Raw genomic sequence first — 25,998 nt, 5'->3', positions numbered from 1 at the left:
CTCCAGTCTCCAAGTTACCCGTAGTCTAATTCAACATACAATTGGTAAGAGGGCAATACATCTTGGGATCCAGATGCAGGGTTCATGTTGTTGATCCCTTCAACAATGAAAGGAGATTTCTAAAGAAGCGATTTTTAGCAGACGCGTCACACCCAGAATGGGCAACGGGGCATTCTACCAGTCATTTGGGATGGGCCACCAAGCCAGACCAGTGAAAACACTAAGAGTTCCTTCAGCTGCAACACACAACTGAGAGAGTGCTCCTGGACTGGCTTGAACTGTCAAATGTCCTACCCCAGCCCGCATGTGCAATGGGCCATGGAAGGCCTGGGCTGTTTTTCTTCCCTAGACTTGCATGACCCTTTGGGAACGCAGAATGGGTACTGAAGCTCTGAATATGCGTAGGGCGCACTCCTGTGCCTCCTCACACATTCAGAGCTGTTGCAGCATACTCCAGGGGGCACAGCAAGCTCTTCCTGCTTCATGTTTCTTATTGCATTTGAGCAGCAAAACCAAAAGAGGTGATGGTTGGAAGGTATCAAATTAATCTGAACCACTGGCATTGCTATGGGCCACCTTCCAGACCATTGTTCTTCGCCTGCAAAGCCATTACAAAAGGTGAAACACCATATGCAAATCAGGCTTGGTCCCACCCCAAAAGAGGCAGTCCAGCCCGAACTGCATGGTCACATCCCTTCTGCACAAGACCACAAGCACCCCCAAACATATTTTGGCCTTGTCGCACCAAGTAGGACGGGTATGCCCAGACGTGGGTCCTGTAGAGAGACCCCTCAAGGCTCACACCAGAAAAATACAACCCACTAGGGAAAAAGGACCAGCACACCTCTTGCAAGGAGAACAAGGTTTATACTCATAAAAAACAAGTACGCAATATCAAATGCTCTGGCAAAATTAGTACAAGCGTTACTTTCTAAAGGTGAAACATGTTACATTTGACGTACATTGCATAAGGTACAAATCTGCATAGCTGGTTGGTACGACCCTATACACAGGTGGCCAGCTCCATAGGGGGATGCCAGGCCATAGGTCCCAGTACCTCCTGTCTGTTGTCTTCCATGTGGGTTCTTCTCACACATCATCAGGTCCACAGCTCCTAATTAGCAATTAAAAAGTTCCAAATCCTAGCATGCCCTATCTGCTAGCCTAATGTGCACTTGGTACTGCAGACATGGGTGCAGAGGCTACTTTCGCAGTCACACTATCTTACAAACCGCAGCTCAATCACATATGCATCAGCGCCGTTCCAGTTCTTCCCCCCCGCACTTAAATGTGTTGCTTTCCGTCCCTTGCACCTCGCAACACAAATCACAGGGGCCTGGGATCTTCTACTATGATCTTTTGGATAGATTGACAATCTAACAGCTTTATGGTCAGTGGACTGGGACTGACCTGCACTCAGGAATGTTGGGGTCTTGAGACAGGGGCATCTGGACACTATAACTTAGAATTTGGGCTGGGGTAGGTCAGAGGATCGTGCCCTCCTTCTTGTAGGATAGCTGGTCGCAGGGAGCATTCAACCTCCTCATGGCCTTGTAGGGCGCGTTCCTTCTGAGTTACATGTACTGTTAGTATGAGACAATAAGGGGTTTATCAATCCCAGTGATTTTGGCCATCCTGTCTGCTGCCCAAACTACAACCAGCTCCTAGGTTCACACACACATGTCTATGTTTCGTGCTGGGACCTACTGTACTGGCTGCAGCGTAATGCCAGGCCTCGATTTCAAGATGGCTGCTGGTCTCCTAAGATGGCGTTTCATTTTCTAGTACAATCTACTCCCAGTTACATAATAATCTACTGCAATGCAGCTTCTATGGACATTCCACTGCCTCCTGCAACCTTACCAAGCCCCTACACCGCACTGTTAGGCTTCTGCCACATTCAGAACCTCTTGGGATCCTGGGACAATCGCACCTGCTTCCTAACATTCCCCCTTTCCTTAATCCAATAATAACAAACTGCCATGTAAGCCTTTTCCTCTCCTTCTCCTCTATTTTCTCCCTCTCCAAGCTCTCAGCTTCCAAATATGCTGGGGATCCCTCCTTGGGTACCCATGTTTTGCACACAGATTTCCCCCTGCTTGTGCGTACTGCTCTGGGGTGCATGTCATGTATATACACACCTCCATCCCCTGCTAAGTGAACCCAGTGTTCTACATAGTTTTTGAGGTCTGGTGGAGGAGTTGTGATGGTACCTGGGGGTGGAGGCATTGTTCTAGTCTAATCATGCAGGGCTTGTCATGGTCATCTGTTTGTACTGCACTGTCGTTTGTACCACGAGGTGCCCCATGTATCCCAATTGAAACCATCATCATTGCACTGCTAGGCATCAATTTAAAACAACATTGATGTTCTAGTTGGCAGGTGCAGAAGGTCACCAGCACGAACATGATCACTGGTACTAGTATCTTCACGATGGACCCCATCCACAATGGTGCCCAGGAAAAAAGGTTGTAAAACCAGTTGCTTCTTTGAATGCCAGCCTCTCTTTGCATGTGGGTGCCAAAGGTGTGCAGGGCCTCTATTATGTGGGTCAGGGTCGCGTTGTCGGCATTGTTTGGAGGCACATACGTGCTACAGGATTCTCTGATCTTTTTGCAGACCCCGCCTTCCATTGCTGTAAGCAAATCCAGTACATAGCAGTCCTGCAACGTCATCAACTTGATTGTTCGCATCTCCATCTTTATGGTGTTGAGGCCTTGCTCTGTATCATTCAGAAGCTGTATCACTTCCCACCGGACGATCTAGAGCCACTTGGCTTTGTTAGCTGCTGGCACCCCTGACAATAGCAATGAAGCACAAACTGTCTCTTCTTTACAATACAGTTTGTATTGATCTGGTATTTCTTTTATCAACTCTGATGGATCTTGGGACAAGTAGTTTGACCTCTGATTTCTCTGCAAGGTCTCTTTCTTCTCTTTTTCTGGAAAGATATGAAATATGGGCCACTGTGGCAGAAATGTGGTGAGTGCATCCAACATTGATGCTGGTGTTGGGGCCGACAAGCCACCTGCTCCCACTATCAAGTGCTCTTCCGGGACCACCAGGAGAGCAGAGTGCAATATGGGTTGCGGGAGATGCAGGTCCACCTGCTGGCCACAGATCCAATAATTCTCCATCTCTGCTGCAGTCCCTTTTTTGAGATCTGGGATGTATAATGTTTTGTTGCACTTGTTGTTGGCCCCCACGAAAAATCTTCCCTCATTATAAAAACACAGTTCATATTCTCCTTGAACTTTTACTGGTTTCTCCAGTGCCTCGATCCCCATCAGTTTCACCACATGCTCATTCCAGTATTCTCTGCATATGGCATTCACCTTCTGGATCACTTGTTCTCCGAATCCCACAAGGCCTCCTGCCATGCAGCTCATTGTAGTCTCTTGCCTCCTGTTTGCTACAAATCGTACACCCTCCAACTTCAGATAAGCTCTTTGTAAACACTGTTGTCTTCTGGGATTGAGGGCACACTGCAGTTTGTCTGGGTCCATCTTCAGAAGTTGTACGCTCCATGCCTGAAAACTGCTTTTCAACCACCATAATGTTAGATGGACCGAACATTGAGCCTCTAAAAGCGGAGTCTCTTGTGGCATTAATAACTTGGGGGATCCTGATGCTTGTTGTATGGAGGAACAAATGTAACAACTGTACTCATCAAACTTTGCTCTTTTCAATGATCTTTTGAGGCATTTTGTTGCAGTCACGTGGGGGGAAATCGAGCTTGCAGTAATATTAGAAAAAACTTTAGGGAAGAATAATGATATAACCAATTCGGTAAACCTTCCTCATTTGCTCTTGGGTACCAGTTGTGTGATTAAAAGCTGTATTGTTTTTTTCCAGTTTCCCCATATGGTGTAAAGATATTAGCACGGTTTATATGTGACAAGGAAAAATTGGCAGAACAATCGGCAAGAAAATTGGCAATATTAGTAAAATTTCCCTCAACATTAGTAGCATTCCCCTTCCCCTCCCTTGTATATGACCTCCCCATATAAAACAACATCCTAAATAAATCCCTAAACTGAAAAAAGAGAATGCAAATAGTTCAGCTACACAGTGCATAGCACACAAATAGGTAGAAGAGAACGTAGTCACTGTAGAATAGGCCTGATATTGATTGGGCGTGCTCCAAACATATTTTTGTACAAAGGGGAGGGAAAGAGAGAGAGAGAGAGAGAGATAGAGAGAGCTGTACAACTCAAAATAACAACAAAACAAAAGTGCAAATTGTGTGTAGCAGCATGAAGAACGGGGAGTTGCAATTTGTCATTGAGCCTCATTACGAGGTCGGAGGTAGTCATGGCGCTATTAGCGCCATGACTACCTCCAATACCGGTACCGAGTCCGCCCTCGTTCAATGGGGACTTACCGGTCTATTCCGACCTTTGCGGGACTGGTAAGTCCCCATTGAAAAAGCCATTCCCCATTCCCATTTCAGCCCCCATAGGGCTCAATGGGAAGGGGAAAGGCGCTAATAACGGTACTGCAAATTGCGGTACCGTTATTAGCTCTGAAGTCCCTTAACGGGCCCCATCCATAACGCCTGGTAAAACCAGGCGTTAAGGAAGGGACCCGCTAAGGGACCTCGGAATAGGGCGCTAAGGGATTACCGGCACCAATGTCCTTAACGGTGCCCGGTATCCCTTTGCGCCCACCTCGTAATGAGGCCGATTGTGTGCAAAAACTCAAAAGCAGAACATGTAAGATAAATCAGTCACTGTTACAGTTTTCTCACATTGATTTTTTTATTCAGTCTGTGTGGGGAGTGTGGAATGGGATGCTTTCCAGACTTCGGAATGATGTATCCAGTACTGGAGCTCCCTAACCTTTACCGCCAGTTGAGTGGCATAGACAACGGTGAAGGGATCAGTGTATCTAGGCTCATTCCGCCGGCTGACAAAATTCTTGATGAAAATCAAATCGCTGGGGAATAGCTGAAGTGGTGGTGATGTCACTGAGGTAGATGAAGCGTTGGTTGGATCTTCAGATCTTGGTGGTGCTATCTGTTCAGCGATATATTGTATTGCTTTTGTTAAAGCATAAAGGTAATCTAGAAACTCATCCCCCAGCACGGACGCAACCCTGTGAGCAGCTGAAGCCCTCCTTATGGGAGATAGGGGCTTATGCATTCACTGCACCATTACCACCTCCTGTGGTGATATATGATGATCCTTACAGGGCTGAGTGTGCATACTAAACAACATCAGGGGCAAACAGTGCACCCAGTTTTTCTTTAACATGGTGCAAAGTTTGGACAGTTTTCTTTTTAACAGACCGTTGATCCTTTCCACAAATTCCGTTGGCCTGGGCTGGTAGATTGTGTAGATCCGATGCCTGATACCCAATGATGCTATTATTTCCTTGAACAGCTCATTGAAGAAGTAGGTGCCACTGTCGGACCTCAATGCATTGCGCACATCCCCCGGTGAGGGAAAACCTCTCTGATCAAAAATGTGGCTGCACATGTGGCATCAGGATGTGCACAAGGACCTGCCTCCACCCATGGGGAGAAGGGACAAACAACCTCAATCATGTAGCGTTATCCATTACATCTTTCTCCCATATCCACGTAGTCGATATGCAAGTCGTGGAATGGACCAGTTGGGCGTGGCAGGTTACCTCAGATAGTTCTCAATGTTGGCTCGTACTGTAAGATTGACAAGTAGTGCAATTAATTACCATTTTAGTAAGTATCTCCTGCAGATTGGGACAATCCAGTCCTCCTGTATATCTGCGGCAATATGGTGTATCAACATATGGGATGGATGATGCAGCTAGTCGAAAGCGACCAGTAGCAGCTCCTGAGGCATGACTGCCTTGATTGTTATTTCCTTTCGCCACAATAAATCTGTTGGTGACTGTTTACATCCCCTCTTTTGCCACAAGTCCTTCTCTTCCTGTGCATTTCAATAATCTGGGCAATGGGTAACGAGTTGTAAGATTCATATTGTTGCACATGTCCTTGGGCTGTCACTGGCTATTCAGGGATGCTGGGCACAGGGAGATGTGCTGCTTGTTTGGCAACCGCATCCGCAGCGGCATTTCAGAGTGAGACCTCATCTGTGTCATTGGTATGGGTGGTGCATTTCACCACTGTCGTCATGGAGGGTTGGGAAAGTGCATCTATTAGTTTGTCTAATAACTCTGCATGTTGTATGGGGACCCATAAGCCCTCCTGAACCCAATCCTCTTCCATTGTGCCAGGCCAAAATGCATGGTAGTGATGACATATGTCGAGTCAGAGTAAACAGTCACACGACACCCCTGGGCCACTAGGAGCACCTTGATTAGTGCTATAAGCTCCAGCGCATAGGTCAAAGAGTGCAGTCTCTTTTGTACAATCACTTCATATTCTCCGTCCACTAGGCAGACAACCACCGCACCAGTGTGCCTCAAACCAGTCACCTGTTGAATAGTTGCTGCCCCGTCAACAAAAGGGACTGTCCTTTACTTTTGGTATGTCCTCTTCCCTTTCAAATGTCCATAGTCATGCTTTACCAGGTCCTCATCAGTACACAGTTCTGTGAGAAAGGTGGCAGGGTTTACAGTCTTGCATCGTACTATGTGTATGTGTGGGCTAGACAGAATGGCCTCGTATGCCGATGCTCAATTTGTGTTGAGAGTTGATTTTGATCGCTCGAGGATGGCACATACAGCATGCTCCATGTACAGTGTTACTGAACATCCCATGACAATTATGGAGATTTTCTCAATTGCACATGCTGCAGGCACAAGCTTGTTCGCAAGGGAACTGGCCTTGCATCACTGAATCTAGCACTCCGCTATAATAGGACAATGACTTTTGGCCCATTCTGCTTTTCTGTGTGAGTACTGCAGTCATTATTTGACCATTAGAATGGGAAAACAGATAGAATTCTTGGGTGCATTCAAGGGTTGCCAGCACTGGTGCCGTACAGATAACCTCTTTTAGGTCATTAAACTGGTAAGCATGTCCTCTGTCCACACTACCTTTTTGTCTGTCTTTTGTGACTCCTTGAGGCTCTGCAACAGGGGTCTGGTGTATGCAGCATAATCTAAAACTCATGCCCTGCAATAGTTACAGAGCTCAGGGAATTTCTGCATTTCTTTAACTGTTTGTGTCTGAGGGCGCTGCACAGTGATGTGGTGCCCTCGGGTATGAATTTCTTCCCATGGGCAGATATCAGTTGTCCCGGAAAGAGTACTTCCTGGAGACAGTACTGTAGTTTTGCATTGTCTAACAGTTGCAAGAGAGTGACAGAGTTACTCGAGCACTGCTGTTCACTGTCGCTGCACACCAGCAGATTGACCATATATTGAATGATAGTACTGGACACTTCGATAGTTCCTAGATCAGCTGCAGGATTCTATTGAAGATGCTGAGGGATTCGCATTACCCTTGGGGCAGTCTTGTATGTTTGAACCGCATTGCGCTATGTGTAAATGCAGTCAGATATTGTGAGTCTGGGTGCAGTGGCATGAAAAAGAAGGCATTCTTCAGATCCACCACAGTGAAAGGTGTTGCTTGCTTGGGGATGCTGCACAAAATGGTCGCAGGGTTGGGAACTACAGGAAATTCTGCCTGGCCAATGTAATTTAGGGGGCAGAGATCCTGGATCATTCTCCAACTCCCCCCTTTTGCCTTTTTTATTGGGTATATCGTTGTGTTACATGGAGAAGTGGAGGGTACAGTAATCCCTTGGTTAAGGAGTGCAGTGATGGGGTCCCGCATTTGTTCCTCTGCTTCCTTATACAAGGGGTATTGCTTTACTCGAGGCAGTACTGCGCCTGGTTTGAGTGCTATTCTCACGGGAGTATCTCACTGCAAGAACCCTACATCGGGGGCGTTGGTTGTCCATAGTCGCTCAAGGACCTGCTCTAGATCTTTGTCATGAAGGAGGGTGGGGTGACAAGAGCCATCAGGGAACATTGCACCTTAAGATATTGTACCATAATCTCACAGGGGATGAAGATTGCCGATACTTTTTCGCATTGTCAACCCAAAACCTAAATCAACTCTGTATCTGTTACTTCTTTTAGGGAGTCTGTTGGGTCAATACACAACACTGTGCACCATTTGCACGCATCTGAATCGGTTCCCACCACAACAATTATCTTTGTCGATACCAACAAGCCCTGCAATATCCAATGAGAGTATGGTCCCTGCCACACGTTCAGGGGTCACAACAGGCCTATAGATAAAATCTGATGGTGCCCACGAACATGCTTTACCAATTTGGGGGCACTGCGTCAAGTAAAACCGTGATCCCGTGAACAAACATATCAGGGACAACAGGGATGATGGAGACTACCACCTCTCCTCCCCTAGCCTGAATGATCATCATTTCTTTCATTGCACACATGCCTGGGGTGGCACAAACTGTCCCCCGATCTGTAAAGGAGATGGTCATGTTCAATTTGCTCTGGATATCACACCCAAGCAAATTTACTGAGGAGGTTTCTGAATATAGTAGGGTGCATGCACCACTTTTCCTCTTATTTTGATTGGTACTTCTTCTGTGTATGGAACCATGGCGACAGCCCCAGAGAAGCCTTGCATGTTGAGAGTTTCACCTGATAGTGGAAAGTTTCCCTCGCTGATGAATGATTTAGTGGCACCAGTGTCTACCATAAAGATGAATTGCTTATTGCTTATATCAGCGCCCACCAAGGGTCCGTCGTAAGGGTGGGCAGTCATGGACAGGACTGGACATGAAAGGGCTTTCTGTGGGCTATCATAATCAGGATATGTGTTGGTACCCGGGAACATGAAAGGATACCTTCCCTCGACACTCACCCCCATATACAGAGCCACTGTCACATACAGGACAGCGTTATTTGTAGGTGTGGGCCCTCCATATGATTGAGTTTGCCAGGCTACTTGCATGTGGACATTTGCTGGGACAGACATCTGCGCCAGTGGGGCAAGCGGAGGTAACTTGTGTATGCCTGATGTATTTTCATATCATATCGACATGGCGATAGGGGGTGGAGGAAAGTGTTGCTGTTGTTGTGCCGGGCCAGTCAGGGCATATGGACTATATCCTATCCCCATCCTGCCTCTCCATCCCCTCACAAAGTGACACCACTTCCGGCACCCCCAACACTGAGCTGGCCCCACTCTCCCTCTTGGTCCCATTCCTCCAAATCCTCCTCTGCCCCCTCTGATACCTCCTCTCCCATGCTGCTGATCTCCTGGACACCACTCAGGATACTGCTGTTGCGGTCCACCGTTCCACTGCCCATTCCCTCTGCCTGGCCAAAATGCTGCTATTCTGATATCTGTACATCCTGCCGCCTGTTCTGACAACTGTTTGTGTTACTGCTGTTACCACCCCTTTAAGTGCTATTTTTGCTAGTGTCTTCTGTGCCAGTTTCTCTTCCTCCACCTGCACCATTTGCATTGTTTCCTACTCCCTCTCTTTAATTTGTGTACAGTGATGTATAATTATAGTCTGTATTTCGGCCCACCCCTCACCTCAATAGCCACAATCTTCTTAAGTGCTTTTTGTACCTCCTTGGGCATTTGCAGCTTAATAACAAAATAGAAAAGAGGAACTGATTAGTCCCACTAGTCTCCCATTTCTGCTCTCCACATCTCCTGCACTTTTAAAATGTACTGAGCGGGGTCTTCATCATCCCCCATTGTGTACTGCATTATGGACTGCAAATCCGGTGTGTAAGAGTATGCTCGCCACAAGGCGTCCCACACCTGGGCTCTAATATCATTAAAGGGTGCTCCATCATGTGTATTATCATCTAGGTTAACTCCTGGGTATCCCACCTTAATCAACACATCTCCAGCCTGGTCTTCCATCGTTGCTACAAGCAAGCATTGTATATCTCTGACAGCTAAAGGAATCCAAGTGGTATCTTTCTCAAACACGTATATCCACTTCCCAGCCCCTGCCGTAAGGGGCAGGAGTGCCTTAATCAAGTTGGTCTTATCCATCTGGGCCCACGGTACATACTGCACCCACACAGGGCCTTTATGCAAAAACAGCAGCTGCTACCCACTCCACGCCTTGCCTTCCGTCCATCACTTCCCTTTTTCCTGGCCACTGAGACCCACCCAAATCTGTTCCTTAACTGCAGAGGTCACAGACTCTCCATCCTTGGAGTAGTTTCTGGCGCCTCCTGAGTTTCTTCTTCACCCTCTAACTCATCCATGGTTTCCCACTCTCCTTCCTGCAACTCTCTGTGTAGATCCCTGCCCGACCTCACTGTCCCATAACCTACACTTTCTGCTCTTCTGTCACTGCCCTTCCCTTTCTTGATGTGCACGTCCCTTATTGTAGTCCTGTCCAGTTTAAACAAAATATCTCCGGCCCTCCACTCATCCAGGGGACACCCCCTTTTGCTCCTCCTTTCCCTAAGAGCTGTGGTGGGTGAAGGCACATAGGTTGGGTTTTTGCATCCCGTGGCTGGGAGGGTGGTGAACGGATAAAGCCCTCCACTGGTAGAGGGCAGTTGTGTACCTTCTGGGGCAGTTGCCACACCGGGATCTGCATTCATCATTGTCTTCTCCGTCCTCTACCATTTTCCACAATTCCAAAATCTCTTCCCTTTTTCTGAAGCTTTTCACCTTTGTATTTAGCCGCTAAGAACGTGGACATGTGTTCCAATATCAACCTATCGTTCATGCCCTGCTCTGCTCATGGGTGGGGCATACCCCTCTGCATCTCGACCACTCACTGTTGGTGATATTTTTCAATCTTAATCTTATACAACAGCAGTGCACTGCACATGTACTGCAATGGAGTGACCACTCCCATATTGCAAACCCTTATATTTTCACAAATACTAGACAAGATACAAAAGTGCAAGTCGTTGTATGTATTCCTACCAGTCCTTCACTCTTCCCCTTCCTCATCGCCCCCTACTCACACTCCCTCTGCTCACCCACACACATTTCTCACACCATACACCTGCCCTATTTTTCTCGCAGGCCCTCCCTCAGACCCCACCGGATACACAAATAATAGCAAAACACTAAAACAATAAATTAAAACAACAAACTAAAAAAACAATCACTACTTCTTCTAATTCCCCTACCCAGAATATATTGGGCACAGCAATCTGAGCTCTCTAATTATACAGATCCCCTACTTCTATTGGTCTCTTATCACATTTAACAATATAATGCCATCTTCTCCCCTGTCAAGGAAAGGTTCCCGCACTTCTCTGTTTCTCTCATCATATACTTATAACAATAGCGTGAGAATAATAAAAACGCCACGTGGTCTTTATACACTTTTCTACTCCACTCCACACCAATCTTTCACACACTCTCAATCCTTTCTCTCCACACTCAACATTCTCCACACATCATCCTCCCTGTTCTCCCACTTCCTTCTAAACACCCCCCCTCGTTGTTGTCACCCACAAGAGGTATACTTACATCTGCTTGTTCACCCGAGCTCCTCAGTCACGGGGTCCCAATAATGGCCTGAACCTCCGAAGAGCAGACAGGAATTCTGCAGAAACAGCTCCCTGTACACCACTGCGGCTGCACGCTTAGGACGGTTCACTGCAGGTGGGCACGGCCCCTCCAGCAATGCGGCCTGGAAACCTCTGTCTTTAGCTGAACATCTGGGATCACTTCAGGGTCACCAAAAACACTCACACCAGAAAAATAAAACCCACTAGTGAAAAAGGCCCAGAACACCCTTTGCAAGGAGAACATGGTTTATTCTCATAGAAAACAAGTGCACAATAGCAAAAAACTCTTCTGCCGTGGAGCACTCTGGCAAAATTAGTACAAGTGCTACTTTTTAAAGGTGACATGCGTCACAATTGACGTACATCGCATAAGGTACAAATCCTCCTAGCTGGTTGGTACAAGCCTATACATAGGCAGCCAGCTCCATAGGGGATACCTGGCCATTGGTCCCAGCTCATCCTGTCCGTCTTCTTCCACGTGGGGTCTTCTCAGCATGTCATCAGGCCAGATCTCCTAATTAGCAATGAAAAAGTTACAAATCCAAGCATGCCCTATCTGCTGGACTAATGTGCAGCTGGTACTGTGGACATGGGCGCGGAAGCTACTTTCGAGGTCAAAACAAGAAACAGTACAACCGAGGTGTACCAGGTATTTGGAAGTGCTTAAGCTTGTGTGTTTAAACAAGATCAATATTTAAAATTTCAGAACTAGCTGCAGCATCCGGGGGAACAAGTGGGCACCTCTATCCCACTTAACACTACAAGAAAAACAATGAATGTTCCACATTCGGATGCGCTGTCAGCTCACTCGTTATACATCTATTGTACTAAACATCCTCATGGACAGCCCATATACAAATTGTATTTTGAGAAAAACATGAATGAATTTGAGTATTTTTTAATTATATTCAGAGTCCATGATCCAACATCAGATTTGTATGTCCAGATGGTAAAATCGTAGGCTGATTCATATGCCCAGACGGCAGAGTCATATGCCAACACGTGTATCGACCTCCACAGGTCTTTCTCAAGGCAAAGCTCTGCTCCGAATAATGCCCAACATTACAATACAAATGTGTATCCCCTAATAGAAATAGGGTCAGACAATACAGGATAAAACATCAAACCATACAATAAGGTATACATTACCCAGCCATGATGTCATAAATGTGAATACAGCAACATGTCATCAACAGCACATAGAACGAAATGAAAATGAGAATTGGAATCTTCCAACCTAGGTGAAAAAATGGTAGTTCATCTGACACACTATCAGAATGCCATCTAAATATTGCATTTGTCTTGCCTTAACTCCTGCAATCTGCAATTTAGATTTTCTGATTGTATCATTTGTCTTTGTCTTAAAATTTCTTTAGTTTCATACAAATTTAATCTGAATTTTAAGTAAAACTTTCTCAGGCCTTTGCATGGACATTTGACCATATACTTAGGTATGCTATTGATACTTTTAGCTTCGGAAGGAGAATTTTTCATGCATTTGTGTTTTGATCTTTTTTCTGAAGTTTCAATCCAATCGAGTTGTAGCAATTCTTTCTTTACTGCGTTTGCATTGGTCCATAATGTTTTTTCATCAGTAGCCAGTTGTTTCAAGATGTCTTTACATTGTTGCCTCCACATTGTTAGTGGGGTCTTGCTCTCTTGTTTTTTTAAATCAATTAGTGCTTCAAAGGGTGGTAAATCGGCTTCCTCCAAGGTCTTCCTATATACAGTTCATTTATTCCACATTATTCTGGCATTTAGTGTGGATAAACCAACTTCATACAGCACACATGCAGTAGAGCAACCTTGAGGCAGCTGAAGGATTCGCTTCCAGAACATGCTTTTGCACCTGGCCCAAATCTGTGATGAACACCCAAACATGCTTTACGCTCCAAAGACCAAAATTGGTATCACCTTAGTCTTGTAAAAATGTATTATCGGCTTATATGAGAATTTCCCATATTTTTTTGCAAGATCTTTCCCTGTGCTGTTAACTGTTTGCAATTACTCGCAATCTTTTTCGCCATTGGGTCATCGTTTATACTCAAATTTATTAACGTGCCCAAGCATCGAGAGTATGAGACTTTACTCAGAGCCTCGGCTCCCAATGTCCATCTCATCTTATTTATCATAGGTCGACTTCCCCTTTGGTTTTCGAGGCTAGTATTTCCAATTTGGCTACGTTGATCTCTAGCGCTATATCTTCAATGTAGGTCTTTAGTGTGTTAAGCTAACTTTGGAGTCCAATGGGTGTCAGGTCCAGAAGGACCATGTCATCGGCATAGAGAATCCAGCTAATGTGTAGCCCATTCAACTTTGGAGGAAACGACACCCCGTCATCCAGTGCGGTTCCAACCTCTAAGATGTAGAAATTAAAGAGTGTCGCTCCTAGGGGGCACCCTTGTTTTACCCCCCTTTCTGTTTGCATGGGCTTAGTTAGATGACCTTCACTATCTAAGTGAATCTGTATCTGTGTCTCAGAGTACATTTCTTTTATGGCCTGTATAAGGCTATGAGGGCAGCCTCTCGATTTTAACTTCGACCATAGTGTTTCACGGTCGACTCCACCAAAAGCATTGGCTAGATCTATAAATGTCAAATATACATTACGGCCTGATTTAATGGCGTCTATTTTTAACAGATTCAAGATGAGAAGGTTTAGGCTTCATCCTACACCTTTAATAAAACCTGTCTGTCGTGCATCAAAAATCTTTTTTGTTCTTATCTATCTCGTTAGTTGTATTAAGAGGAGACTTGCGAAAACTTTCCCTACTACATCCAAAAGGGCTATAGGCCGGTAATTTGCTGGATTAGTACGGATGCCCTTTTTTTAGATAGGAATGATAATTCCTAATTTCTAGGTTTTTGGAACGCGGCCTTCCTTTATTATATTCTGAAAAAGGATTTGCAAAAGTCTGTCCATTCTTCAATATCGTTTTTGAGCATCACATTCGAAAGCCCATCCAGGCCAGCTGCCCGTGAGGAGCTACTCTTTTGTATTCAATTCCCGATATCATCTCGCTCGATGGATAGATCCCATGGGTGGCTTACATTCAGGATTGGACATGATGTTTCTTTTTTTTCCTGAATAGTTGTCTGTAATGACTTATACATTGATTTTCGTTCACCATATTTGTTAGTGTAGCATTTTGGGGGTTCTCTAATTCATTGACTAACGACCAGAAGCTTCTTGGATTTCTTTGATTCATAGCATCAAGACTTACTTCTGCATCTCTTTGTTCAAGAAGCAATCTATGCGCTTTAGTCCCATTATTTTATTTATTCTTCCATTTTTTTGTTTCACACTTTTGATCAAGATTAGCTGCATTGACAATTCTTCTTAAGTCCTTCCTCAATTCTCTTCTTTTTTTTTTGGTCAACTTGTGGATCAAAGTTGTGACTCTGATAAGTCGGTTTATTGCGAGAATTTTTTTTGTCCTATAGAGTTCCAACAAAAGTTGGTATTCTACAGTATCAATATTCTTCGGTCCAAATTTCGGTCTTATGTGTTCAGCTAAGGTAGTTATATTGCAAGTTCTTAGGCGTAGACGATTGTGGCCTGGTTCCAGGGATATTTGCTGTTTCCATCGCTCAAGTGGTTGAAGGCTTCATTGTTTCCATTCAATTGTTACCACATTATGATTGCTTTGAGGAGACTTTGTTACCTTTATAAGGACACAATCTCTTGCGCCATTATTTCAGAAATAAATAAATAGTCTAGAATTGATTTTTGGAAGCCTCTTTCCCAGCTCTCCATTGGGGGGATGTCCCCCATTATGGCTCCATTCATCATAAGTAGATTTCGGCTAGCCATTTCTTTGAGCCAGATTTTCCTTTTTTGGTTCTCCTTGTGTTTTACTCCATTTTTGAGAGCAGATAGTTCCAGCAACTTCATATTCAGATCACCAGACAGGACAATTTGTGGGTCCACATTTCCTGTCATTATACTGTCGATGGTGTCAAAAAGTTCCTCTTCAAACTTTAGATGGTCAACTGCATTGGGGTTCCAGTAGACATTTAACAGATGTATTGTTTTTGTTTTTTTACTAGTGCATTCTATTGCTTCTAATCATGAATATTGTATATGCGACAAAACAATCTGGGCTGTTTTTATGCTAAATCCACATTTACGTTTCACTAGAATTCATTGGCCAGACATTGATCTACCCTTACATTGGACAATTACCGGATTTACAGCCACTTTGAATCCACCAACACATGGACTTTTGTCCAACCACGTCTCCTGGAGACATATTATGTCGGCCATCTTGAGAACTTTTGGGAGAGACTTAACTAGATGTGAAAATCCTCTCGAGTTCCAGGTGGCCAACACAATGTTATTTGTTCGTTCATGGCATTAGCTTTCTGATGTTTCATTTAATGCTTTGGCTACACACGGCCAGCAGTTTTTTTCTTCACTTGTATGGACATTCTTATCAACTTCGCACAGTCCTGCGTTTTTACCATTTGTGTTTTCCACCGCAATTTTAATTTTCTTCCTTCTCAATTACTCTTGTAAGTCTACAGCTTGTAGCGCCAAATCTTCTGCCTTCCAGTCTTTTACCTTATGCTGTTCATTTATTGATGTCTTTGATGTTGTATTGATCTTTGGTAACAACCTTGCACTTTTACTTTTAACGCATGCTTCTGCAGACTCTGTTTGTTAATTGTTCGATAGAGCATTGTCAACCTCATATACTTGGAAACCGGCATCTATCAGCTGTCTCTCACACATCATCACAGATTGTGCAAATTTCCGGTCTCCGATATGCAGCAAGGCACACTTACGATACGAGTCATCCAAAATTTCAACACGTTTAATTTCTGCACTTTTTATAGATCTTAGTACAGGGATGAAGTGAAAAAGCTGTAGTATCATGTGTCTGTTTATCGGCAGATCCTCCTTTCTGTACTCCATTTGTTCTATCAGAATTCTGAACAACTGGATCGGGCGCGTCAGATCTTGAGTCCAAGGACTTTGCTTATCGCTCTGAGGCCCAACCGGATTCATCTTATTTTGTTCACATGCTTTCCTCTCTCTTGCATGGACGATCGTCCACTCCTTAGGAGTGCTATCATTTTTACATTCGCTTGACGCCACATCGCTAGACAACTGCGGCTCAATGTTGTTCGCAGGGTGAATCATGGTACTATTTTGAATGCTTTGCTTGTGTTTCTCTTCGATGGTCTGAAATCCTTTTTTCTTGTCCTCCTTCGCCATGTCTCCTATTTTTACTTTGCAAATTTTTTCGGGTGTCGTTTCTTGGTTTGGGCCTACTCATTTGTAATTGCGAGGTTCACTGGGTGCGTCACGCTCGACCCGTCTTTACATTCTTCCAGCTCGAGACGTGCATTTCTTTCATCTTTCTTCTCTGCATTCACACTCAGGACCTCATCTTCACCCTCCTCTTCAGATATACATGTCGACATATTCATCAACTCCTCGTTATCATTCACCTCGTCACTGCTCTCCACTATGTCTTTATTTCCGATCGCCTTTTCAACTCCTGCATTCCTGCTCGCTGACGAGCCTTTCCTTTTAAATTCGACTGTACCCTTTCCAGCCTCGTTTAGCATCTCAGGATTGTTTAAAGTGACATTCAGTGCTTTTATATTTCTGAAGAAGTTAGCTGAGTTGTGTGCATTCCTGTTTTTTTGCATTGGCAAATTTTTTTCTTGCATTTGCCATATTTCAATTCTGGTTCAGTTCCTTTGCACATTTTTTGTGCTTTAATTGACATTTGTGGTTTTTCGAATATATCGGACCATTCCACTTCTTTCGGTTTAGGGGAGGCTGCTGGAGACTTAGGGCCTCATTACACGGTAGGCAGTAAGGGTTAACGGTCACCGATAAGGGTACCGGTGACCGTTAACCCTTACCGCCTTATTACGAGGTCCCTTTGCGGGTTGGTACTTTAACGCCTGCTTTAAGCAGGCGTTAAAAAATGAACCCGCAAAGGAACCTTGGTGCTAATTGCGGTACCGTAATTAGCGCCTTCCCCATTCCCATTATGCCCTATGGGGGCAAAAATGGGAATGGGGAAGGGCCTTGGTGAATGGGGAATTACCGCCCCCGCTCACCTTGGAGTAGGGCGGCAATTCCGCCATCCACCAAGGCGGACACGGTAAAATACCGGCGGCAACCATGGCGCTAATAGCGCCATGGTTACCGCCTACCGTGTAATGAGGCCCTTAGTCTTCAGTTGTTCTATTTGGGCGTCCTCCGTCGCCCAGCAGGTGCATGCGGCTACTTCGGGCCTTTGTGTCTCCACAAGCTCATTCGCCTTAGGAGGGCACTTCGTTGGTTCTGTGACAACAGGCACGTGTCCTGCCAGCGGCCGCCAATGCTTCCTCCGTCTGGTCGGACCATTCTTTCAGGCTATCATCCATCTTTTTCTCCTCTGGTACAAGGATTTTTGTCAACTCCTTCACTTTAACTATATTCTGTTGAGTTTTCTGATTCTCATTGCCACATCCTATTTCTTGATGCTTGCCAATTGTTGGGTGGCATGCGACACATCCAGTATCTTCAGATTGCATGTATGGGCAAGGAAATAACTGTCTCTCATTCAGTGTTTGCTTTGGTTCCACACAAGCTCTTCCATCTTGTTCTTTTTGTAATAAGTTTAGAGCCTGTCTAGTGACTTCTGCCAAAAGTCTTTTGTCCTCCGAATTATTTTTCAGAGTCCTTCAATATTGCTAGCGAGATATCATTACCCCGCCCTGTCACCGTGATTTGAGACATCATATCGACGAAATCCGCTTCACGTTTTATTATTTTTGAGTTTAACAGGACTATTAGAGTTGTCTGATCACGATAGTTCTCGTTCTCGTTTTAAAATAACTTTGTTAAAGGAGCCACTGCTATTGTAGTTGCTGACATCAGTATTGGTCGTAGTTTGCTGATGACTTTCTCAACAATCACTACAATGTTGACCATTTTGAACTTTTGGTAATTGAAGCTTAGATTCATGGTGGATCCGTTTTCTTTCGTTTGGTGAGCTATATTCTTCGTCTGTTGACGAAGAAGAGGAAGCCTCGGCAGATTCGCCTCAATTCTGTGACAATGCAGGTGCAGTCCTTGACATACTGGGATTATTAGAAATAGGCCTTTCCCCCTGGCTCTTTAATCATTTTTATGAACAACAAGCGTCGCTTTCTGGACTTAATTCATGTCTAGTCCTTTTTTGTGATGGTAGAATTTCATAATTTCTTGTGTCGAATGATGGAGACTGGCTAGATATCTCATATCTTTGTCCTGATAATGCGTGCTTGCTGCTGGTGTCGTTGGAGTCACACCTGACGTTTTTTAATTTGATCTCATTGTAACAGCCATCTTGGTGTTCAGGACTGCTAAGTCTCTAAGGACCTGGTCTGCAATTACTAATGAATTGCATCGAGAGGGATGCGGCCTGTGATTTAAGGTCTCTTCTTGGATCCTGTGATTATCTAAAGGTCCCCATACTTCTTCCTGCCCCACTTCCTCGAGTAGATTGGCTGGAGATACCGTATGCATCGCCTGCGGCTGAACATATAACGGAATCGGTCCGCTTTTGCTTTCACTACTGGATGTAAATGGGCTAGTTGTTTCATTAACAACTGTCTTTTTTGAGGGGTCTAGCTTGTTTGTTTTAGCAACTATCTTCCACGCCATTATTTTTAATGGGGGAATAGTCACTATTCGGGACATTTTCACAGGTATTTTCTCTCCATGCGTCCTCCTTGTGCATTGTAATGTAATCACCAGGATTTCTATTGCCAAACCTCATCTCATCTTCTTTCTGTTGGAACACACCGTTTGTTCCATAAAATGGTTACTGACACTGGGCATGGCATGTACCAGAACGCGACGTTCACATTCCCTTTGATCCAACGGTAGTAACTTCAAATGATTTTCATGCACATCATCACCTTCCTCCAACCCTGCAGGATCAATGCACTGGCTACTATGTGCGAAATCCTGAGCTCTTCTCACAAGCGGCATAACTTTCGCCCGCTCGATATGACCATCGCTGGTGCTGCAGATAGAGGCGGGGGCGGGGTCAGGAACGGGAGCAGAGATTGGGACGGTGTGAAGGGCGTGCAGGGCATCTGATGACCGCATTAAGGGCTTGTAGAGTCTTGAGGAATATCAATAAATACCACGTCTACGTCCACACCCGCTCCTTCTCCTCCCTCCCCTCTCGTCCCAATGTCACTTACTTGTTGATCCGTGTTTACGGGCTCTACCACAATTGTAGTAGCAGCTGTCTTTAGATGTATTTTTCCAGCGGCCAGTTCATCGCCTTGCACCCCATGCACCGATCCGGGGTTGGGGGTGGGAGTTGTTAGCTTTAACCCACATTTAGCCTGGGCGCATGTAGCAGGGATTCCTGTTCTTAAGCTCATATCAATTTTGCGATAGCCTCACAGCCGCCACGGCTCCCAGGGAACACAGTCAACACACTCCTGCCACACTGTGCGGCACTCCACGTACAGCCGGGTGTTTTATGGTAATGGCTCCACCTTTTGGTAAAAATGAAAAAAATACTGCAACTCGATCCACACAGCTACGGGACTCCTCACAAGCGACACACTCTTACCACACCCCGCGACGCTCTGCGTAGAGCAGGGTGATTTATGGTAATGGCTCCACCTTTTGGTAAAAATGAAAGAAATACTGCAACTCGATCCACACAGCTCCGGGACTCCTCACAAGCAACACACTCCTGCCACCTCTGTTGTTTTTCTCTTTTTGCATGAGAGCCAGAGAGCCGTTGTGGGATCCTTTCCTTCGGATGTTGGCAGAGCGGATTCCGTTCCAGGGTTGCAGATAAGAAAACAAAATGTGTATGTCAATGTATGCATGGCTGTATATTTAGGAATGTGTGTATGTTTGGGTGCATCATGAAAGAGTGTATATTGTGAGGATGCTTGTGTGAATGAGAGAGTGTATGTTATGGGTATGTGGGGGAAAGAGTTATGAATGCTATGTATGTGTATGGGTGTGCAAGTGAGTGTGTTTGAATGCATGTGGTTGGTTGGTTGAAAAATGCACCCTCCCACCCCCACCACATCCCAAATCAGAGGCCTGTTTACCAACACAGTGACCTGACCAGACCCCTGATTTGAGGATGCTGGGGGATAGAGTGAATTATTTACTGGGCATCAATGTTAAAGCAAACAGGATAAGTGTTGTTACGTGGCAAGACTGGGCTGCATTACCGCAGCACTGTAAGCCAGTGCAGCCACATAACAACACTTATGTTTACTTTAACCATGATGTTCAGTAAAGAAATGCCATGCCTGAAGCATAAAACGTAACAAGATTGGCTGCAGCAATGCAGTCCAGTCTCGCCATTTGACAACACTTATCATGTTTGTTTTGTTGCATGGCTAGCCTGGACTGCATTGCTGCAGCCAGTCTGGTTATGTGTTATGCTTCTGGCATGGCATATATTTAGTGGGCATCAAATTTAAAGCAAACAATGGGCCTCATCACAAGTCTGGCCATAACCCTTAAAAGTGGCGGTGACAGACCCAGCGGCGCCAATACCGCTCTGCCGGATCATGAGCCGGCATAAATACCGCTGACTGTAAAATCAGCTGCCACTATTACAGGTTGCGCTATTACAGCATGGCATATGAGGCACGAACACCGTTGCATCACAAGTCAATGTTCGGCTGGATTAGCACCGAAAACCGGCACTAATTCTGCCGAAAACATGGCAAACTTAGCTCCAGCTTCCAGCGGAGGTAAATGAACACAGGTGCCTGAAATTAAGCCACAGGTGATCCCAATCCACCCCAAAGGGCTTCATAAGGCACACCCCTACCCCAAACACTGTTTCCAACACCCTGCTGCCACTAGCCTCTGTGAGCTGAGGAGACAGGCAGCTGATCATGTTATGCCTGGAAGTAGAGAGGCAGGGTACATGGAGTACTGAGGGGGTTGGGGAAGTAGTTGAAGAAATAGGAGGAGGAGGAGGAAAGCCCAGGCAAGGCATGCACCGATTTCCAGTTAGGCACACACCCTGGACCCTCAGCAACAGCCAGTTGGTCACCCTGTACCGCCTCAACAGGGAGACCATAACAGAGCAGCTCACCACAATACAGGAGAACATAAGGAGCAGGATCAACTTCCGGACAGCTGTGCCCCCACTGCTGAAGCTAGTGTCTGTCCTACAATTCCTTGGAACTGGCACCTTCCAGCAGTCAGTGGCCATGATGCATGGCATGGCACAGTCCACATTCTGTGCAGTGTTGGGCCAGGTGCTTGAAGCCCTCCTGCTGCAAGTGAGACGCCACATCTCACTGCCTACCACCACAGCCCAGGTGAATGCCATGAAGGCACAGTTCTATGACATTGCCAAAATGCCAAATGTGATTGCTGCCCTGGACTGTACCCATGTTGCACTGGTGGTTCCGAAGGCCCACGAAGCAGTATACCATAACCGCAAGCACTACCACTCTCTGAATGTGCAGGTGACCTGTGACCCCAACCTGTACATCACCCACTACTGTGCCTGGTACCCTGGTTCCACCCACAATGCCATGGTCCTACGCAACAGCACACTGGATAGTGGGTGAGTAGAAAAGCCAGCACGCATGCGCTGTGAAGCACATGGCCAAATGGAGGGGTTGGGAGGGGGTGCAAATAACTACACAAAGGATGGCATGACAAGCAAATGCAAAATCCATACTTGACCACCTCCCGCACCAACGTCACAGTACAGGCCAGGGAGCATTCACATGTCGGATTTACCTACATGGAGAAGCTGATGTACACATATAGTAGCAATTATAAACACCACAATGCAACATATACCTACCAAAACAATTTTGACAAATGGTTACATCGCCTCACACAACAACAACCCTTTCAGTACCACAGCCATGCACCCATGTGCGCCCAGCACACAATGGTGACCCGGCGGCCCCAGATGCTCATGGAGGGCCCATGGGAAACCCAGCATGCCACACATGCACAGTGGAAATGCACTTCCACATGACAGCCACCATGTCAGCTACACATGTCACCGACATACACTGAACGTAATATATGCTGCAATGGGAAAAGGGTGCAGGTGAAGCAGAAACAATGCATGGCACAAGTGACACAGCATGCACAGACATATAATCCACACATGACTTAATATAAAGGCATATTTGCATGCACAAGTTGTCCATTGCCCTGATATTGTGTATGCCCGCCCCCACATCTTACACTGTGACTAATGTATGTGCCTCTCCCCATGCAAGTCACTCCAGATACCAAAAGCTGCCCTGGCTAATGACCCCTGTGCGTGATCCACAAACACTGCAGGATAATACCTACAACCACGCTCACAGCTGGACCTGTGTGTGCATTGTGCTTACCTTTGGCCTCCTGAAGGCATATTTCTGCTGCCTCAACCGTACCAGCGGAGCCCTGATGTACGCTCCAGAGAAAGCAGGTAAAATTGTTCTTGTGTGTGCCATGCTGCACAATATCTGCCTGAAGAGAAATGTCCGCTACCCTCTGACGTGGACATGCCACCCCCAGAGGATGAGGATTCAGTGCCTGTGGCAGAGGCAAATGCACGCATTGCCAGAGATGACATGAGGGATGGGAGGTAGGCCCGTTTTTACACATTCACATGGTACAAGCCTTGCATGACTGTGTGGCACTCACCTCTATCAATAAACATGACAATGACACAATCAGGAATGTCCACGCATGGATGAAGTTTAACAGATTTAATTTAATTAAGTGCCCCAACTATCCCCTCTTCAACCTCCCATCACCAACTCCCCAGCACACTATCTCTCCCAAATCCAACCACCAACTCCCCAGCACACTATCTCCCCTCACACCTCCAACTCCCCAGCACACTAGCCCCCTCGCACCTCCCACCACCAACTCCCCAGCACACTATCCCCCCTCCCACCTCCCACCACCAACTCCCCAGCATGGCCACTCATGGCAATTAGTGTCTCAGAGTTCATTATAACCGTGGCCTCTTTCCCCCCTACCAGCCTCCGGTGATCTGGGGTACAGAAGGCGTTGTGACTGATGCCTCGGTGTGCCCTGCTGTGACTCTTCTGTGGAAGTGATAGAAGTGGAAGGGATAGAGCCTGGGCCCTGGATTTGTGATGAGCGCAGAGACACCTTCAGTCATCTCCCTGGCTCTCTGGACATATAGTGTCAGGGTGGACGTACGGGCATTTGTCTCAACCTGGTTCTTTGCGATGGCCTGCACAATCCTGCGGGTGGCCCCTTGATGCTATCCCGTATGGCCTGCAAGTCTTCAGAGTGCATGTACACTATCACCTCCATCTCCCTCTGTCTCCGCTCCATCTCATGAAGCCTCTGCAGCACTGTACTGATTGTTGGTGTGTGACGTATGGAAGGGTGTGCAGTGGGCGTGGCTGTTGTTAGGGGAGCCATAGGATGGGGTGTCCACATCCAGCTCAGGTGTGTGAGCATGGTGCCGGCAGCAAGGCCATTCAGAGGAGTGATCACGCTGCCGGCCATGAGGGCTTTCAGTTGTTGGGCTACGCTGCCGCGATGAAAGCTTTCAGGTGTTGGGCTACGGTGCCAGCGGTGAGGGCGTCCAGTGGTCTGTGGCCCATCTGCATGTGGTGACACCGGACTGGTGTCCCCCTGTGTTTCCACAGATGCCTCGACTGCATGTGGGGCCTGCGTGTCAGATCTTCCAGCTGTGGGATTGGGTGCGGTGGGCTTGTAGTGGTTCTGGTTGGGTTGAACGTCGGCCTGGCCCTGCTGGGATGCGCTGTCTCACGGCAGGACATCCGTCTTGGCATAAGCTCTCTGCACCTTTGCAGGGTGGAGGTTGTGGTGGCAGACCTTGAGGGCCTGGATGTGCCACTTCTAGAAGGGCCTGACCCATAGTCATCCTCGGATGCCTCTGGCGATGTGTGAGTGCCTGTAGGGGACATAGGAAATGTCAGATTCCCGCACGTGTTTTGGCATGCAATGCACATTTGCAATGATACATGGTGGTACCCCACACATTTGGGCAGATGGGCATGGTTGGTCAGGGGATTGCATTTGGGTCCAGCATCATGGGGATGGTTGCAGAAATGAGTGTGTGTGACACATGGCCATTTGGCATTTGGCCTGTGTGTGGGGGGGGGCAGGGTGTCCATGCTGGGGCAGCTGATGTTTGGCATGCATGCTTGTGGTACTTCATGCACCCACATCCCCTCCTCGTGTGGCTCTCAGCTTGTGGGGGTGGTTGTGGTGGTCTACGCCATAGCAATGGCCTGGCTACACAGGGCACTGTTGTCTAGCCAGCAGCGTTGCGCTGTGGTGTACAGTGATTGGCTAACTGAGCCCATGTCGGTGCAGTTGGACTTGTGCTTCCCTGTGTCTTGTCTTCCATGTCAACATGGCCCCGGCCAACTGGGCCTGCAACATGCTGGTGTGACTGCTGCATGCTCATGCACCAGAGTCCCGCTGGCACAGGGTGCACCAGCAGGGGTGTGGTGTGCAGGGCACTTGGATAGGTCACTTGCCACCCATTCCCACTGCTGCAATGCTCAGGGGTGCCCTTGGTGCCCTGCCCCATGGCTGCTGTGGAGAGTGGCTGATGTGCCACCCCCTCATTCCACCCTGTTGGCATGGCCAGCTACTGGGTCTGCTGACATGTGTCCCTGTCCACTGGGGCATCTTATGCTAAAATGTCATTTGTGCATGCACTTGTGCTGGGGGAGGTTGACTCGCCTCCTGGCTGCTTGCACCCACCACCGGACCTCCGACTCCCTCGATTCCCTCCATGTCCAGCACTGTGCTGTACTTTTCCTCCCAGGCGGTGAGGACCAGTGGCTCCACAGTCCTCCTCCTGTGACAAGGGACTCCTGGCGGTGTTGGGACAGCAGTCCATTCACCCTGACCCTGAGGTCATTCCAGCATTTGCAACAGTCCTCTCCATCATGGAGGACGCTGGCCACAGATGTCACATTCTGGCTGATTGCATGCCAGATGGCTGTCCTGCGCTGTGCTGATGTTTTCCTTTGCCTCATGCCATATAGCTCATCAGTGTGAGTAACAACCTCATCGGTCATGACCATCGGCTCACCCTCACTAAACTTTGGTTTTCTGAGTCGATGTTTGGCCATCCTTGCCTCCGATCCTCTCCTGAGATATTCTGGCATGTTTCAAGGTCCGGATGGCTGCAGGAAGTGGAGATATTTGATGGATTGTGTTTTTCAAAATGGCTGCAGTGATGCTCCGGCGGTGACGCAATTTCTGCCGTCGCAAATAGTGCCGGGGTCACAGGCGGCAGTGCTATTAGTGTTGATGTTTCGGCAGTAACACTTATTTTGGTGCAATTTCCTCTGGGTGCTAATAGTGTTAGCGCCGGAGTTGGGCGCACGTACACGCCAGGTTGTGCTGCGCTAATTCCCACGCATGACCCGGCGGTAACGCTATTTCCGCTCGCTTGTGAGGAGACCCAATGTATGCTAATCATGTTTGCTTTAAAATGCTATCTCAGAAGCATAAACACAGACGCATCCATTTAAACAACCTCCCAGCTCTAGTGTTGGGAACTGGGGAGCATCTATTACAACTTTGTT

General features: G+C 46.7%; 1 protein-coding gene across 1 annotated transcript in view; it reads right to left on the bottom strand.

The window, feature by feature from the left end:
• CNKSR3 (CNKSR family member 3) overlaps window positions 1-25,998 on the bottom strand; it is a 1,181,575-nt gene that overhangs the window by 768,424 nt on the left and 387,153 nt on the right. Inside the window, exons 13-14 of the mRNA XM_069607750.1 lie at window positions 18,767-18,789; window positions 1,979-1,990 (exon numbers count right to left, since the gene is read on the bottom strand). Of these exons, the coding sequence (XP_069463851.1) occupies window positions 1,979-1,990; window positions 18,767-18,789 (35 nt within the window). The remainder of the gene's footprint in view (window positions 1-1,978; window positions 1,991-18,766; window positions 18,790-25,998) is intronic.

Source organism: Ambystoma mexicanum, chromosome 4q, assembly GCF_040938575.1.
Source record: "Ambystoma mexicanum isolate Mex_15411 chromosome 4q, UKY_AmexF1_1, whole genome shotgun sequence".
Lineage (NCBI taxonomy): Eukaryota > Metazoa > Chordata > Amphibia > Caudata > Ambystomatidae > Ambystoma > Ambystoma mexicanum.
The sequence above is the reverse complement of the archived record's forward strand: the minus strand, read 5'-3'. Positions and strand labels throughout refer to the sequence as shown.